Raw genomic sequence first — 17,981 nt, 5'->3', positions numbered from 1 at the left:
AAGCTTATAGTAAATATGTAATTTATTATGGCCTCATTCTCTTTTATGTGCACATAATATGTAAAACACATAGAACAGTGATGGACACTGATAGGAGCCCAGCAAATTCTGGCTGTAATTTGAAATGAATAGAGAGTTGCAGTAAACATGGTACAGGGAACTCTTTACACCAGTCCCCAACAATGTAGATGTTTCATATGTCTCTAAGAAAAACAGTGTCATTTTTCCCTTGTCGAGGGTATTAGTTTAAAATGAATATAATGCATCTAATGATTAAAAAGTGATCCTGAGGCAGAGAATCTGCTCTGGTGAGACAGCTACATGGATGTGACAGGGTAATGAAAGTGAGTGTCAAACAAGGAAATGGCAAGCAGGAGGCTCTCAGAAATTTACTTTATTTAATGAGGGCAACAGAACATAACGACGATGGTATGTTATAAAGGATAGAAACAAATCAATGAAAAATGGTACACATTTTGCAAAACCAATGGCTTCTTCTCAGCCTGAAGTGTGTAGGCCACATAACGAAGGAACCTATTAATGCCCAAGAAAAAGATGGGATAGTTAACAACTCGAGTGGCTGGGGAAAATGGCGTTTATTGACTCCTTCTGTTTCGTACTGGAATTGAAACGAAGGTGGTAGGTAAGGGAGGAGTAAATACTAAGAATTTGATAAACAAATGGCCAGCACAGAGTTTTCATTTGTTCCTTGGAAGGCCTAAGCTGAAAGGCAAAGTCATCTATGATCACAAGCACAGTAACCGTCAAGACAGAGGTCTGCAAGAACCAGAAAGAGGACATGACGTTTTAGGGAGAACCAACATCAACAAGCTGAATGTGGCTGTAAGGGGAGACTCTGAAGAACAGTATGGGATTAACCATGCTCTCGAAGGAAGGGCCTTAGCGAAACTGAAGAGGACTGATCCTCAGCCCAATCACATCTTTGCCAATCTCTGTCACCTGTGGAAGTGGAAACAGCATCAGGTTAGAGAACTCCAGAAGGCTTACTCCCTAGACCGCGGATGGGCAGTCAGATGGAAGCTTGATGCTGGGAAGCAAACAGTGGGGAAAGTGCTGGCTTTCCCAGTGTCCCTGCCTCAGGAGTGGGGCAATGAAGGGTGAGAGAACCAGCACCGCGCTTCCTTCTCCTGTCCTTTCCCTCAACATCCCACATACGTCCTGTCCTTTTTTTTATTGGATCCCAACCCTGCTAGACACATTCTTGAGGACAGTACTTACTGTAGTGACCCTGCAGATTTGCCCCTTGAACTCAGGGGAATAGCAGGCCCCACTGAGTGGACACTTCTCCACTGGTTTTCCACGGTAGATGGGCCGGTAAGATGCAGCACAAATGTCAAAGGGGTTGTGCATGTCATAATTGAGCTGGCAGGCATCTGTGGGGTTTTTCTCACAGGCAGATAAGATTTTTCTTGTCTAAAGGAAGGAAGGAAGGAACGTTTTATTTTAAGAGTACAGAAAGCAACACAATCTCTGATACAAGGTGTAACTATATGCTGGGCATGATGGCCTATTTCTATAATCCCAGCAGACAGGAACAGGAGGATCTCAAGTTCTAGGACAGCCTGAGTTTATACTGAGACACAGTCTCAAAAACCAGGACACGAAAACGCAAGTAACTATGCTGTGAGAATACAGGTCCCATCCTCTGCACAGGACGTATGTGAAAAATATGACAACGCCACTGTGCTGGGTGTACTGCTACACCCCAGAGCTCAGAAGGCAGATGCAGGAGGTTCAGGAGTTTGAGGGCCAGTTTGGGATACACAGTGAAATCTTTCTCTTTCTCCAACATGGTTCCACTGCTCTAAAGCCACAATTCTGTCCACATCTGGGGATTAGATTATCAGGATTGGACCCCAGAAAGAGTTGAAACAGGTTTCTAGTGCCCAAGGAGAATGTTTTTGGGTGGAATAGATACTGGAATAAGAGTGAAAAGTATAAGAGGTCAAGATGGGTCACCCGAAGCTTGAGGATAGGTGCATCACCTGCAAGGACACTGGAGCTACTCTAGGTTGTAGTGCCACAGTAGAAGGGCCAGCAAGCCCAACACAAATGTCAAATTAAAAATTAAATCAAGCTGGATGTGGTGGTGCACACTGTTAATCCCAGCACTTGGGAGACAGACAGAGGCAGGCAAATTTCTGTGAGTTCAAGGACAGCCTAGTCTACATAGTGAGTTCCAGGACAGCCAGGGCCACAGGGGGGAAAAATAATGAAATCATAACTTGGACAATGTATTTTTCTTCTCTGTGTTGCTCTCTCAGTACTAAAATATAGTCAGGTCAACTATAGGATCTACTCCATTTAAACATCTATATCGAGTATTTTAGAATGCCATATCTGAACAAATTATTACTTTGGTTTCAAGGGAAAAAAGATGCCCCAAGGTCAGTAAGTAACCAGATGGCAGAATACTCTATTAGTTTTCTTGGGTTCAGTGCTGTATATACATTGTTTCAGGGAGAAAGATATTGGCTTCTGCTTCTTCCATTTAAGATCTGGTTCCCCTAAAGTCACTGATGGAATTCCCCTGTACCTGTTGGGCTACTTCAGGCTTGGGCCCAAGTTCCAGCAGGCGTCGGGCAAAGGTGGCGGCTGTCTTGAAGTTCTTGAGCTTGAAGAAAAGGTTGAGGGCTGTCCGCAGCACCAGGATCATATGCACAGGCTGCAGATTTGAGTGTGTGAAGTAGGCTGCCATCTAGTGGACAGAAAGGAACACAAAGCAGGCTGAAGTTCAGCTGTTGTTTTTTTGTTTTGTTTTGTTTTGTTTTTTTTTAAAGATTTATTTATTTTTATTATATATAAGTACACTGTAGCTGTCTTCAGACACTCCAGAAGAGGGTGCCAGATCTCGTTACGGATGGTTGTGAGCCACCATGTGGTTGCTGGGATTTGAACTTTGGACCTTCGGAAGAGCAGTCGGGTGCTCTTACCCACTGAGCCATCTCACCAGCCCCTCAGCTGTTGTTTATTAACAGCCACACAATTATAAAAAAACCAAAACAATACACAGCCAACACAACTATCTATAAGACAGATTAGTTCTACCTCATGAGTGAGGAACGATAGTGGAGAAATGGAATACCTCGTCACGGAGATGACCTCCAATTTCTCTTCCTCCCCAAAGCTAAGAAACTTCCAAACCAAACCATTTTAGTCGGAATTGAAGGTTATGGGGATGTGCCCACCTGGTGCTGGTCTCCCCCATCTTACCTCACAGATGCGCTTTTGCTGGTCTAGGGTCTCCTTAGGTAGTTTCTTCCTTTCGATCTCCATGCACAAACCCACAATGTATTCACGGCAAATGGTGATGAGCTGCTGGGCCTGAAGAGGTTGCAGAGGACAGTCATGACATAGACAGACTACGGAGGTGGCCAGGATCGAGTAAGGGGCTAGACTCCTCCTACCTCTGCAATCTCCTGTTTATTATCCACGACAAGAAGAGGCACACTGAGTAGGATGGAACGGAATTTTTCCACAGCTTCCTCAAACTTGCCAACTGTGGTGAGCTGATAGCATAGCTGCAATCGTTGGATCAGGTCATTAAGCTTTAGGCCCACAGCTGGTACTCCATTCTTTAGCCCTGCATCCTTCCTGGAAAGGGAAAATTATGAAGAAAGAAGAATAGTCAATAGCAAACTAGGATTCCCGCTCTGTTCCTATCAAACACAGTCACCAACCCACTAGTGTGGGAATAACTGGAAATAGGATGGCAGCTGGTATAAACCAAACCCCATGTCACTGTGGCTATCATCTGAAATATCCACTCTACTGAAACACACAGCAGAGAGCAAGGGGACTTACCAATTGCGATTAGGGTAACTATACATGGAGGGCAAGCAGGGCAGCGCTTGATAGGTGGTGCGGCCTCGGGCATATGTCTGCAGGAACAGTTGCTTATAGGGGCCAAACTGGATTACTCCCACCTGATCATGGAGAAGCTAGAACACAAGAGAGAAAGAAACATAGGGATTTGTTTTCTACCAAGTAAAAATTAAATCAAACTTGGACAAGGTATTTTACTTCTCTGTATTGCTTTCTCAGTACTAAAATATAGTCAACTACAGGATCTACTCCATTTAAACACCTATAGAGAGTATTTTAGAGTAACCAACAGAGTGAGTGACAGCAAGTGTTCATGGCTGTTGCGGCTGTTATGTCACCATAACACTTGGTACAATGTCCATAATAAACACCCATTCAGGAAGAGGTGCTGATTTTACTAATGTAAGCAGCAGAAATGGCTGACTGCAAACATGACCATAGACCAGGTGGGGAGCAGATAAAAGGCCTTTATGAAACAAGTCTCTTTAACAAGGCCAACCACTGCCACAAATACACACCGTGGTCCTGTGGGTCACATCATCCCCATGTGGTTGAAAAGATGAGTCAACCATGCTCCTTAGAACTCTGGAATACACACTCAAAAGGAAGGGCCAAGGTTTTTAGGGAAGACTTACCCGCATGGCCGTTTCAAAAGAACCTGCCAAGATGTGATCAACTGGAAGCTGGGAGTTATTGCACCAGATCTAGTAAAAAATATAAAACATAAGGCAAATGAAAAATCTCCTTTTTCTTTCCAATTCTCCTCCATATCTGTTAAAAGCAGTCAATATTTTTACACAGTAAACAAATACTAAGCAGCCCAGAAGCACTTATCTCTATAGAATTGTGTTTTCCTGCTTACTTGCGTTGGGCTTGTTCCCTTGGTTGGGGGCACAAAGAACCCATCCTCAGCACTACCAGGCGCCCCGGAGGGGACATCCTAGAAGGAAAAAAGAAAAAACATTAGGGCTTTATTTATTTGTTTAAACAGAATCTGACAGAACCTCAAACTCACTCTGTAGCAAGGATTGAATCCTCCTGCCTCTACCTAGAGTGCTAGGACTATAATCTTATGTTGCCACGCCTGATTTACATAGAGTGGGGATCAAATCAAGAGCTTTGTGCATGCTCGGAAAGCATAATACCAATTGGGCTACGTTCCCAGGTGATTTTAGCCATCCAAGTACTGTGTTCTGGTGAAATCAGAGCACTACATTTAGATGCTAACCTCTGCTCGAGAAAAGACGTGATGGTTATGGAAAGTCAGAATGGGAGCCACCTCACCAAGACCAAAATGACCTATCATAAGCTGCAGTTCAGATATTAAACACTTCCCTCTTTCAAATGAAAGATAAGCATCAGATTAGAGGGAGGCTGAACATCTCCTCCTCTTTTGCTACACATGAACTGAAACAACAAGGCAACAAACGCTGGCTCTCCCATCTCAAGTGGAGCTATGCATCAGAATAGGAGGATTTTCTGGAACCTCTCCTTTGCGGATACTTCAGACTTCAGGATAGGCACATTACAAGGGGTGTGTATGTGTGAGTGTGTGCATGTGTGGGGAGAGACAGAGAGAGAGAGAGAGAGAGAGAGACCAACTTTTTATAGGGTGAAATCGAGAGAAACTCCAGAGCAGGAACCTCACATACCAGTTCAGGTGGGAGCTCCAAATCTTCTTCTACATCCCAGCCACCTCCTTCTTCTTGTCCCTTTCCAAGAACATCCTCTCCCAAACCTTCTGGAGCCTCCACAAACCCATCTGTAAGGATAATCCATGATCAAAATAGACTTGCATGGGAATCCCGCCCCAAAGGCAAAGTATGAGGATTCTATTGGCTCCATGACCTAGAAGCTTGTAGACTGCTCCACAAATCCCTTCTGCACATGGAGCCCGACAGCTCAGCAGTCAGTCCTAAGGCAGCGTTCTTACCTTCATCCAGCTGCAGCTCTGCATCCTCTCCCCAGCCTTCAGTGCCTACAGTGTCGATGTCAATGTCAGCGGCCAATGCTCCTCCCTTCCCTACCATGGCAAGGGCAGAGGGAACTGGTTAGAACCTAGCAAGCCTCAACTGCAATTGATCTCCTCTACAGGCAAGGTGCATGCTTTCAAAAGTTGCTCAGAACTGTGTCCTCAGAAATATGTGCTGTCCATTTAGAAACTGGTAACTGTGAATGTCAGTAAACATATTTGATTGTACTGTTAAATCTTAAAACAAACCCCAAACAAAAGCCAAAAATAATTGCCAAGGTTCTGTCTTGTTCTGTGCTGTGCATCTGTGTGCATGTGTGTATGTGAGGGACTCCACTTGCAGTGCTGGGGATCCAAACTCAGACCCTCAGGGTTGCATGGAAGTCATTCTACTGACTGAGCCATCTCCAAAGTTCCCATCCATAGACTATGAGTTATTGGTTTTGTCATATATAAGTTATGCTAACTTGATACAGTTTCCACAAAAAGAGGAAATAGAAGAAAGATAGCCAGAGGTATTTTTGGTGTTTTGTTTTGGTGGTGGTGGTAGCGGTGGCAGCAGTGGCAGAGAGCTTGTCGAGTATGCATGAGCCTCAGGCTTCCATCCCCGTTGAAGTTGGAGAGAACAAACTCCCTGCCACCAAAACCCAGCTGCCTCTGGCTGCTTACTCTTAGAATTTCTCTCTGAAATCTTTCCTAAGTGACTATTACTATAGTCTGCAGAGAAAGAGACATAGTGGGTGCAGGAGGTGAGCAAAGAAGGGGCCAGACTCAGACTCAGAAGGTCTGAACTCTGCTTAGACTCAGAATGCCTGACCTCTCCTTAGACTCAGAATGCCTGACCTCTGCTTAGACACAGAATGCCTGACCTCTGCTTAGGCTCAGAATGCCTGACCTCTGCTTCGGCTCTCGCTCAGATGTAAACTAGGATAAGTGTGTAAGCAGACAGTAGGGCTTGGCTTGGATGCTGGGGAGAAGCACCTGATGGACAGGAAAACACTACGTGGAGATGCCATGATCATGTGTGGTGGAACTAGAGAAACACTCCAAGTGCATGCTCCAGATGTTAGTGGCAGTGCAGGCAGCCGTTTACCATCATTTTCTACATTTCTTCCTTTCTTTTTTTCTTTTCTTTTCTTTTTTTGGCAAGGGCTAGAGAGCTGAGGAAGGGTTTCACATTGGCCAGCCTGACCTTAAACTAGTTTCTGTGATGGCTGGCTTTGAATTCTTGTTCCTTTTGCTTCAACTTTCTAATTGCTAAGAATACAGGTATGTGCTAAACTAGGCTCAAGTTCCCTTTAAAAAGGTCTCAAAAAGCTTTCCTCAGTTTGGAGACATCCTAGCCCTGGCTAGGATTTCAGTGCTCTGTGAAACTTCACACAGAAAGAGCAGGCAAAGCTGGTAGAGGGGCTTTCTAAGCAGTGTTTTTGTTTTTTGTTTGAAATATTCAATTGTTGCTCAGTCCCCGGCATGGCGGCATCACACCCCTGGAACTGGAACTACAGACAGTTGTGATGAGTTGCTATGTGGCTGCTGGGAGCTGAACCCTGGTCCTCTGGAAGAGCAGCCAGTTCTCTTAACCGCTGAGCCAGCTCTCCAGTCCCCCTTTTTCTTTGTTTTTAAGAAATGGTCCGGGTTGGCGAGATGGCTCAGTGATTAGGAGCGCTGACTGCTCTTCCAGAGGTCCCGAGTTCAAGTCCCAGCAACCATATGGTGGCTCACAACCATCTGCAACGAAATCTGATGCCCTCTTCTGGAGTGTCTGAGGACAGCTACAGTGTACTTACATGTAATAAATAAATAAATCATATAAAAAAAAGATTAAAAAAAAAAAAAAAAGAAATGGTCCTATGTAGTCCAGGCTGCCCAAAACCTGACTATGAATCCAAGGCTGACCACCATCTCTTTCTGGTATCAAGGTGCCCTGACTGTGAATCCAAGGCTGACCACCATCTCTTTCTGGTACCACAGGTGCCCTGACTGTGAATCCAAGGCTGACCACCATCTCTTTCTGGTACCACAGGTGCTGATCAGTTATGTGCATGGTCTGAATCCGGAGTTTTGAACATGCTGGGTAAGCAATCTGCTAACTGAGTACAACTCAGACCCACTTAAGATAGTTCTCTATAAAAACAATATTTTTTTATAAAAAGTGCTAAGAGGAATGGGCGCTTACCCTTGCTTGCAATGGAGCCTTCAAAGAACCCTTTGGACACGGTCAGTAAGGGCCAGTTTGTATCCAATGGCATGATAGGTGCAGGTGGCTGGAGCAGCTTGGCATTAGGATCAATGTCTGGGATCTGAGAGGTGGAGTAAGAAAGACGTTAAATGCAAAATGCTCTCATGAATTATACACAAAGAGTTAAAATGCTTCCTCTCGACTTATCTCCCCTTCATACCCCCACCCTGGTAATTACGTGGTAGAGTAAAATTTATGATTTTAAATTATCCCAAGATGGGACTGAATCCTGTTATCAGAGACATCCGTGTAAACACTCACTGTCTCCTTCTCAGGGTCAAATGTTTCCTTCAGGCTCTCGGCTTCTTCATCTAAGCCATGGGTAGCAGCTGTGAGATAGGCTAGGGATTCTACAGAAAAAAAAAAAAATAGGGTTTGTGGTATAGGTACATTTCCAAAAGAATGCTAGTTTGGTAGGGGTGACCGCTATCTCCTAGTATTCAAATGTTTGCATAATACCCAAACATAAGTGTAGGCTGAAGTTGTTGAGCAGCTTCTAATGGACAGAATATGTCAGAAGTGATGCAATGTCACACCCAAGATTGGCTTATAATAACTGTGGACTGTTTTTTGTGTCATCTTGTTAACCTGTTCTGAAAGAAACCAAGTGCCATGTTGTGAACTTTGTGATGGAGAAGGTAACATGGCCAGCTGATAGATACTGTTTCTCAGACAAAGGGGAACAAAGATCCAAGAAATGCCCACACCCATGCACGTGAGTACGGAAATGAATTCTTTTCCTGTTGGGTCTCTTTATGTCTGTAGGCCTGACAAACTTTGACTGCAGGTTTACACACACTAAACAAAAGCTAAATCACACTCTACCTGTGAGGGATGTATATTTTATCTGTTACAACCTTTGCATATTTCTGGTGTGTGTGTATGTCTGTGTGAGTCTCACAGCACGTGGAGGCCAGAGGACAATCTGTTGGGAGTTGGCTCCCTTAGTTGTTTTAACTTGGAAAGGAGCAATAGACACCAGAAGTGTGGCAATCCTTTGAAACAGCCCAAGAAGTATGCCAGCAAGATAGATAAAAAGGTAAAGGAGAAGAAACTTGAGGAGCTAAAAGAAAAATCTAAAGAGGGAAGTAAGCAAAGCTGGTCTATGCAGTAGGTTCCTGGCCAAGGGACCCTTGGCTGTATAATGGGACCCTGTCTGTAAAAAGAACCCTGTTTGTTTGCTGTGCCTGATGACAGCAATCCTTCATTCCACACTATTAACATCTGAGTTCGCTGTCACAATAATCTGAAAAGATCTGAGTTTATTTGCCACTTATTACTAGAAGTGTTATGATATAGTCTATTACACATTAAATGTTTGTTTAAAATAATTTTAAAAAGAACTATAATTTAAATATTCTTTGGAAACTATGTCAGGTTTTAGAGATTTTCAGATTTTGTAACATTTGCATAGAAATTACAGTCTGAGTATCCTCATCTAGAAATAGGAAATCTGGACCCTCAAGAAGGCTCAATAGATAAAGACTTGCCACCAAGCCTGGCAGTCTGAGTTCTCTCCCAGAAATACAGTAAAAGAAAAGAAAACCAGCTCCTACAGGTTGTCCTTTAACTTACACACACGGACACATGCACATACTGTACAATCCAGGGCAACTCCCAGAAAAAATCCTTGCAAAGGTCTCAAAGGAGCAGGAAGTCCTGGACAAATACTTACTCTGCCCACAGTTCTTCAGGATTCGTACTCTCTCTGACACATCACCCAGGTACAGGGCATTCTGATAATGGCCACTCATGTCCTTTCGGATCTCAGCTGCAGCAAGTCAATGAGAACCCAATTTAAGCCTTCTCTCTAAAGATCTCTCTCCTCTATTTACCTTCCTCCTTCCCCACGAGTCCCACCCTTCCAAACCACAGCTCAGAGAGCTCACCGATCTTCATCATCTTTCGAAGTTTCTCCAGGTTGCCAGTAATAAGGTACAGGAAGGAAAGTTTGTCAAAGTTTTTGGTGCGCTGATAGCACATCTCTACAATTTGGTGATTGCCCTGTAGCAGGGCCACTTCTCCCAGCTTCTCCCAGCAGTTCTTGTCATCCAGGGCTTTGGCTGCCTCTAGAGCAATCTAAAGAATTCCCAAGGTCAGTGTTTAGTGTAGGCACTATGACTCAAAACCAGTGGAGTCTAAGAAAACATTTGTCTCTAAAATTTCCCAAGGAATTCTCTATACTTGCAATCACCACTTTCATGCTATTTTTCTGGAGAATTCTATCTGCAAGTGTGGTTTGAATTCACAGATGAGAAGTCACACCATAGTGTTCTCACTCACCCTCCAAAGTTCACTAGTACAGTACAATCACCTATCTGCTGTGTATGCCACAGAGCCAGTGCTCTCCTAGCCTAGTGCCTTAGCTTAGAAGCTCCACTTTAGGGCAGAGGAAATAATAAAAGAAGGAATGAAATACGGGACTGGAAAAGCAGCTTTCATAAGCTCCTTTATCCTTGAAACAATGTCTGGGCCTCAACATTTCATAAGTACTTCATCCAGCAAGACCAAGTGTCAAGGAAAATGAGCAGATTCTTCAAATTTCTTGCTATCTAGCTTCTATCCTAGAAATTCTTAAATTCAGTTTGAATGGTAACAAGAGCGGAAATACTGTGCAGAAGAGGAGACAGGAAGATGCAGAAACAGAAATAGCAACAGAAAAACAGCTCAATTTAACTAAAAACATCCAAAATTCTACTCTGGCTAGAATGTAAGCAAGGATAACACCTTCTGGAGTCCAGCCTCTAGCACATTAAGTTACACTGGTCCCGAGCCTCCCCTTTCTCTACAGCTATCTGGGACTGATGACATAGTCCTCTCACCTCAATATTTCCACACTCCAGGGCCAGGCTGAAACGAGTTTTCTCATCCTTTACAAAATGCAGAGCCACTTCAGGATAGCCCTTCTTCTGGAGATAAGCGATGATTGACTGGCCTACTAGCTTAGCGTTCCTCACCATGTGGAGTACCTAGACATTCGGTGTGATAGGCAGGAAACAGATTACTCATGAGGAAAGAGCAGCACCGCCTCCTTCAACACCTCGTTAGGTTGCTTTGCTTCCTACCTCATCATACTTCCTGTTGATCAGGGCCAGTTTGAATTTGAACTCCGTGGGATCAATGGTAAGCACCCGAGGACGACACTCTCTGTCTAGGCAGTATACATTATTGCCCTTCACTCTTGTGACATAGATGGGTAAATCCAGAGTTCGGATAATCCCATGGTCCCTAGGAGCAGGGGATAAAAGGCACACTTTTTAGAAGGGAGAAAATCCACCTTGTAAAAACCGAACAGAGTTAAGACAGCCTTTCCTCGCTATCCTTTCATCAAATGCTACCTAAACACTGATACAAACAGGAAGTGTTTCAAAAGGATTTTACTCTTTTCTATGACAGAACAGGTGCTACAAACTTTTTTTTTTTTTTGCAGTTTGAGGAATTGAGCCTTGGGCACTCTAGGAAAGCAAACTACCAATGAGCAGTCTTCCTTTGGAAATAAAAATCACTATTATATATGCATGCATGGATTATGTAGTGTAGACATACATGCTGTAGTGCATTTGTGGAGGTCAGAGGAAAGCTCTGTGCAGTCAATTCTCTCCTTCCACCTATACAAGGGTTCTGGGGTCAAACTCCGCTCGCCAGGCTCACACATTTTTTTTTTTTAAACCTGCTGAGCTATCTTACTGGTCCCTCCCCAGTTCTTTATAATTTTTTCCCTAAATTTTGAAATTTTTTATTTTATGTGTGTGTTTGCACACAATGCAGATATGTGTGTAGGCTGGAGGAAAACTCTTAGGACCTGGTTCTCCCCTGCCACTCTGAGGAATCTAGGGATTGAACTTGGGTTGTCTGACCTTTGAGAAACTGCCTCTACCCACTGAGTCAACACAGACACAGACAGACAGACAGGTAGAGACAATGACACACACACATACACACACACACCCCTTTAGCATATATATGCCCAGTTAGCTTTTTCATGAAGAAAGTTAGCAGAGAACTGCAGTTATGTCTCTTGAGTTAGTACAGTGACTGCAAGAAGGCACCTTCTCCCAGACTTATTCTCAGATAATTAACTTACCCAGTGGTGACAGCATATTTGATGTGGTTGCTTGTGGTATAGATAAACACCCCACTTTCATCCCAGGCCCCACTCTTGACACGAATGTTCTCATGAATGTTACACAGAGCATCCAGCTTGCGGTTACAGATCACAATGGCTGTAAGAGGCAAAGGGCATGAGTGCTCTGTTGGACAGGGTGAGTGCAGTAAACTGGCAGGAGGAGGTGGCCTCTAAGACGGTGGATATGATGAAGCCTTACCATGCTTGGCCAGTAACGCTACATGAGACATGTCTGCCGACCAGATAACATATTTCACCTTGGAAATCTTCACTGATGCCAGAGTTCTGGAATAGCAAGAGAAAGGTAATCATGAATGGGCCTAATTCCCTCGTCTCAAGCTATGACCTATGCCTTTTCCATCTTTAATTAATGAAGAATTCAACTTCTCAATGTAACACCAAGGAAACACTGCCTACACTGTAGTCAGTGAGCTAAAGTGTTTTGGCTCACACTCTGCACTGCCCCTTCCTCATTCTCTGCCTTCGCATCCCCTCCTCTTACTAGGCCTTTATCTCTATCAATTTTTACCACTAGACTTATTAAGTTCTTTAAGAACAGGATCTGTGCTATTCAACTTTGTGTTCTTCTCATCCCAAGACCTGTACTCATTCCTTGTTCAGGCATGTACTATAAAGACACCTGAACACACAGGCCTGGCTACACTGCTGGAATGCATGCACACAGTGGTGGAATAGCCATGGAAAGGGAAAAAGGAACACAAACAGTCTTGTAGATGAGTGTACAAGAAGCAGCAAGGCCATGTGGCAAGCTTAGAACAAAGCCCCTATTAAAGCTCCCCACTCTCCCTCATTACAAGTCTGTCTATCAGGAGCATCTGTCATGTTACCGCTTCTGCTGGACGTCAAAGAGTGTGATGGAATCTGCATCCCGAAGCAGGAGGTTGCCTGTACCAGCATAGAAGATTTCATCACAGTTTGGCACCTGGATTTTCTTGGTGATCTCATTTTTCAGGTTTTTAATCAGAAGCTGAAACGAGAATGGGTGGAGTTACGAGAAGTGAATAAATAAGGCAAGAGCTAAAGATGCCCCCCAGCAACTGCTCCTTTAATAAAGAAGTTTTTCCCCTGTCCAAGTCATTTATACATCAGGTTGATTACTAAGACTCTCTCCAGGGCCTATCAATATTTGTTTATTTATTTGTTTGTTTGTTTGTGTGCATTCACGTGCACACAAATGCTTGCAAGAACATGTGGTACATATACTTCATGGTGTCCAAGTGGGGGGGGGTGGTGGTCAGAGGACAAATTGAAGTACTCAGTTCTCTCCTCCTACACATGGGTCCCAGGGACTGAATTTAGGTCATCTACTTTGGTGATAAGCGTTCTTACCCACTAAGACATCTCACTGGCCTCTAACCTCTTTCCCTAAAAAAAAAAAAAAAAAAAAAGAGCGAGAGAAAGAGAGAGCGCGCTGGAGAAATGGTTCAGGGGTTAAGAGCTCTGGCTGCTCTTCCAGAGGTCTGAGGTCAATTCCCAGCACCCACATGGTGGCTCACAACCATCTGTAGTGAGATCTGATGCCCTCTTCTGGTGTGTCTGAAGAGAGCTACAGTGTACTCATATAAATAAATAAATCTTTAAGAAAGAAAGAGAGAAGAGAAGAGAAGAGAAGAGAAGAGAAGAGAAGAGAAGAGAAGAGAAGAGATCCTAAGAGGCTGGGCCTCAGAGTGCAGGCCTGTAATCTCAGCCACTTGGGAGGATTATAAATTCAATCCCTGTCTTGGCTGTAGAGTAAGTTCATTCCTAGTCTAGGCAGATCTTTACCAGTCTCAGTGAGACCCTCAAAATCACACAACAAACACAAAATTACACAAATGAACACGTTAAAATGAAAGCTGGGGATATAGCTCAGTGGTAGAATGCTCAAATGAACAAGGCCCTAAATTCAATTCCCTGTACTTAAAAATAAACAAACAAACAAAAAATCAAATAAAAGATATTCACGTAAATCTGAGTTTCTCAACCTACTATAAAGAAAAGAGCCAAGGTTTAAACTTTCATTGAGTATTTTATTGGAAGACCCTTGCTTATCTTATCTTGCACTGAGCCTATCACATTTTATTAATGTCTGTCTGTCTGTCCATATGTACGCATTTCTCTTCCCAGGTACTGGGACTAAAGATGTCCATCACCATCTGGCTCTCTAATCTATTACCAATTAGGGGAGCGGGACAAGGAGGAGAACATGCCTCTCATCTAATCCATGTACTTAAAATCTCATGGTTTTAGCTTTTCCAGATTGAGAAGCCAGAGGTCTAGTAACACCAACCTAATCAAATCGACTTTCCCTCCCCAAGGGGTTAGTCTATGACTAGGGCTGATGGGAGACCAGGGAAATATGGGCCACCATTACTGTACTCCCTAAATTGGTTTCCACTTACTGAATGCATGCGATCTAGGACAGCAAACCGATTCCGAGCAACCCAAACCGCTGTCAGGCCTGAGGATCGTTTCCCTTCAGGGGCTGAGGAGAACAAAACCAGAGTGTGGGAGCATGTGGTGAGCCACTAGCAGGTGACAGAGTCAGGTGCCATGGAGCTGCCATTTTGGCTTTGCCAGTTCAGCTGCTTCCTAACTAATTCAGCCATAACCTCGGGCTATTGTCAGTGACTTTCCCCCATCCTTTCCCTCCAAACTCCAGCCCCCCACCCCTGCCAAGCCTCTTATCTCTAGGCCAAGTGGCTGCATTTCAGCCAGCACCACAGACTGGCAGAGATGCTGCCCATCTTGGGAGACAGCATACTCCATCAAGCTAACGAGCAGAGGTTTCCTAGCCAAGCGGAGGCACAGCAAGCAGCCTGTCAAAGTCTAAGACCTCCTATCCACGTGCTGGAGAAGTGACAGAACCCAACCCCAGGACTCAGCTGTGCTGCTGCTTTTAACATGCTAATGTAGGCCTCCAGCTCAGGCAGGGTAGGACACAGCACTTCCAGCTAAATCTTGACAGGCTCAGTGCTGGGCAACACAGCATCAAGCTGTTGCTCGGTGAATGTCAATTCACTATTATCGCCCAGAGGAGAGCTATAAAATGTTCCTCAGTTTGCAACTGATTAGAATTTTGAAATGGATACTCTACTCTCTGAGAAACTTGAAAGTATAAATTCAAATAGTCTTATCTGTTTTAGCAGTGGAAAACAGATCAGAAAACATGCTGGCCAGCCTGGTTTTGTACTTCTCTGGTACCTGGAGTGCCAAAGAAATTACAAAACAAAATTTTACCACAACCCATACTACTCCAGCGTCTGCTTTCTCCTCTTTGAAGTCCATCACTAGACGACACCTTTATAATTATTATCTCTCCCAAAGGATGGAGAACAGAAGGTCTAGTAATTGTTAACAGATATGGAAAAACAACACCAAAACCCAAACTGGAGGTGGGTGGCATCAAACTGACTAGGAAGGCTTAACTGACTACTTTGTGGGGGAGACTTTGCTTTATGGATCCCCAATATACACAGATTTCCTGCTTCTCTCCTCATCTCACTCCAAGAACACTTAAAAGGCTGAAACGAGTTGGCATAATGTGTAACTCCATTACCAAGGGGAACCATGAGTTCTAGGCTAACTTGGTCATACAGTGAGACCTTGTCTCATACATATACATATACATAGCCTCTCCAAAAAAAAAAAAGGTAAGCAAAAGAGTATTATAGTAATAATGACCTGTTGACACTCACAAAAGGAACAGAACTAGCAAAATATTTCGCAGAACTTTGGAGGGTATAAATATCAAAATGTACTAGAAAACAGAAGGGCTTGTGGAATAAACTTCAGACGGGGTAAGGCCTGCAAACCCACTAGAAGAACTGCATTGAAAAGAACATAAATGCCAGGCGTGGTGGCGCACACCTTTAATCCCAGCACTTGGGAGGCAGAGGCAGGCGGATTTCTGAGTTCAAGGCCAGCCTGGTCTACAGAATGAGTTCCAGGACAGCCAGGGCTACACAGAGAAACCCTGTCTGGAAAAACTAACCAAAAAAAAAAAAAAAAAAGAAAAGAACATAAATGAGATTCCCATCCATCCACAGAATGTTCTGTAAGCAAGTTCTAATAGTAAGGACGTCAACAAGAGATGGTGGTGATAAAAGAGGCAGGCAGGGGTCTCAGCTGGATCCTGGGATCCCAGGTGGGTCATGGGGCTGTGAGCAGCCTCATCTTTTTGACAAGCAAAAGGAAGCAAGTCGGATCTGGATGTAGATAGGAGAGTGTAAATCCCCACTCCCAGGATGAGACAGTGCAAGACTGGAGCCACATTTTTAAATAAATGAAACTACCAGGGTGAAAGTCATATCAGCTGACAATAATCTAGGGTAACATGCTGTGCTGAAAGGGAAAATGGAGAGTTTCTAATAACCAAATTATAAAATATATATATCTAGCTGGGGTAATAAAATGGAGGCAGAACATGAATATTTCACACTACAATTGCCTCTGGTGCAACTGTCAGCAGCACCTGCCAACAGACAAGAATGATGTAGCCATGGCCTGGGGATGGGATGTGCAAAACTTGAAAAGAAGTGATGCTACCGTGGAGAGCTGGAAGCAAACGGCACCTACCATCAGGGTTCTGGGAGTCTGCGTCTTTGGGGATGGTGTATAGGTCGTAGGTACTGTTCTCTAGATTGCTTGCTCTCTGGAGGGGAAAAGGGGAAACATGTTTAGTGAGGGAGGCACTGAAGACCCTGGCTTTTCCTGACAGAAAAGACATTTCTCCTACTTGTGTTACCTGCACCCAGAGGGTGTCCTTTTCCTATGTAAGAACTGCAGTCTCTTAGCCAAACAACTAAGCACTGATGGCACTGCTTTCTTTATTCTCTAATTATGCAATGTTACCTGAAGGAAACCCAAGATTTCTCTATTCCACAAATTAAAAGATGATGAACCTGAGGTCTCATTTGATTACACTTGTCACATTAAAGAAAGAAAACAAAACAAAACAGATCGAAGGAGACGTTCAAGAATATGGTGGTGTTAGATATTAAAGGAGATTCCATATGCAAAGTTACCCAGGGGACACTTTTCATCTAGCCACCTGGGTCCTAAAGTTAGAATGACATTGCTTCATTTTTTTTGCAACTTGTGTGGCAGGGAAAAGGGAGAGCTCTGATAACTCTGTTAACTTCAGTGAAAGAACCAGCTTTCCAGCACAGGTCTCCCATGTTCACCTAAGCAGAAGGACAGAAAAGGCACTCTTCTAAACAGCAAACAAGTGCCAACAACCCTGATCACCTCACAACCCTTAATAGGTTATGACAACTGAAACCATCTAGTTTGAGCCTACGAGTGTCTACTGTGTTAGCTCTTACAATAGCTCTATCAGGAAAGGAGACAACTTGCTTAGCAGGTACCCACATGTTTAATTTTCAGTACTGAAAAGAATATTTTAAGAGGCCATTAGAGGGCAGTAAAATAGTAACAAAAACTAAGGAGAACCTGCAAAGACTCCATAATTACTTACGGTGCACAGCAGCACTGCGTTTTCTGCTGGATTGTATGACATATTGAATACTGGAAACTTAGAACCACTACATAAAGAGGAGGAAACAGAATAGGGGTAAGAATAGACAAGAGAATTTATCCCTTCAACGTCTACATACTCAGGATACGTATGCTTACCACTTCTGTACTGAGGAAATACAGATACTGTATTTTTTCTCTTTCCATTAAAACTTGACTACTCTCCCAGCACTTGGGAGGCAGAGGCAGGCGGATTTCTGAGTTCGAGGCCAGCCTGGTCTACAAAGTGAGTGCCAGGACAGCCAGGGCTACACAGAAAA

At 43.8% G+C, this 17,981-nt stretch overlaps 1 protein-coding gene across 1 annotated transcript in view; it reads right to left on the bottom strand.

Moving 5' to 3' along the window:
• Positions 1–376: 376 nt before the first annotated feature.
• The window catches only part of Copa (coatomer protein complex subunit alpha), a 40,096-nt gene continuing 22,491 nt past the window's right edge, over positions 377–17,981 (bottom strand). Inside the window, exons 12-33 of the mRNA XM_021165853.2 lie at positions 17,663–17,729; positions 16,762–16,837; positions 14,586–14,668; positions 13,032–13,171; positions 12,383–12,468; positions 12,142–12,280; positions 11,123–11,285; positions 10,880–11,026; positions 9,947–10,136; positions 9,733–9,828; positions 8,319–8,407; positions 7,995–8,118; positions 5,780–5,869; positions 5,499–5,608; positions 4,709–4,786; positions 4,482–4,550; positions 3,826–3,962; positions 3,429–3,615; positions 3,235–3,345; positions 2,558–2,719; positions 1,240–1,434; positions 377–960 (exon numbers count right to left, since the gene is read on the bottom strand). Of these exons, the coding sequence (XP_021021512.1) occupies positions 901–960; positions 1,240–1,434; positions 2,558–2,719; positions 3,235–3,345; positions 3,429–3,615; positions 3,826–3,962; positions 4,482–4,550; positions 4,709–4,786; positions 5,499–5,608; positions 5,780–5,869; positions 7,995–8,118; positions 8,319–8,407; positions 9,733–9,828; positions 9,947–10,136; positions 10,880–11,026; positions 11,123–11,285; positions 12,142–12,280; positions 12,383–12,468; positions 13,032–13,171; positions 14,586–14,668; positions 16,762–16,837; positions 17,663–17,729 (2,599 nt within the window). The 3' untranslated portion in view covers positions 377–900. The remainder of the gene's footprint in view (positions 961–1,239; positions 1,435–2,557; positions 2,720–3,234; positions 3,346–3,428; positions 3,616–3,825; positions 3,963–4,481; positions 4,551–4,708; positions 4,787–5,498; positions 5,609–5,779; positions 5,870–7,994; positions 8,119–8,318; positions 8,408–9,732; positions 9,829–9,946; positions 10,137–10,879; positions 11,027–11,122; positions 11,286–12,141; positions 12,281–12,382; positions 12,469–13,031; positions 13,172–14,585; positions 14,669–16,761; positions 16,838–17,662; positions 17,730–17,981) is intronic.

This window comes from Mus caroli, chromosome 1 (assembly GCF_900094665.2).
Source record: "Mus caroli chromosome 1, CAROLI_EIJ_v1.1, whole genome shotgun sequence".
Taxonomy (NCBI): Eukaryota; Metazoa; Chordata; class Mammalia; order Rodentia; family Muridae; genus Mus; species Mus caroli.
This window is presented reverse-complemented; position numbering and strand designations above follow the sequence as displayed.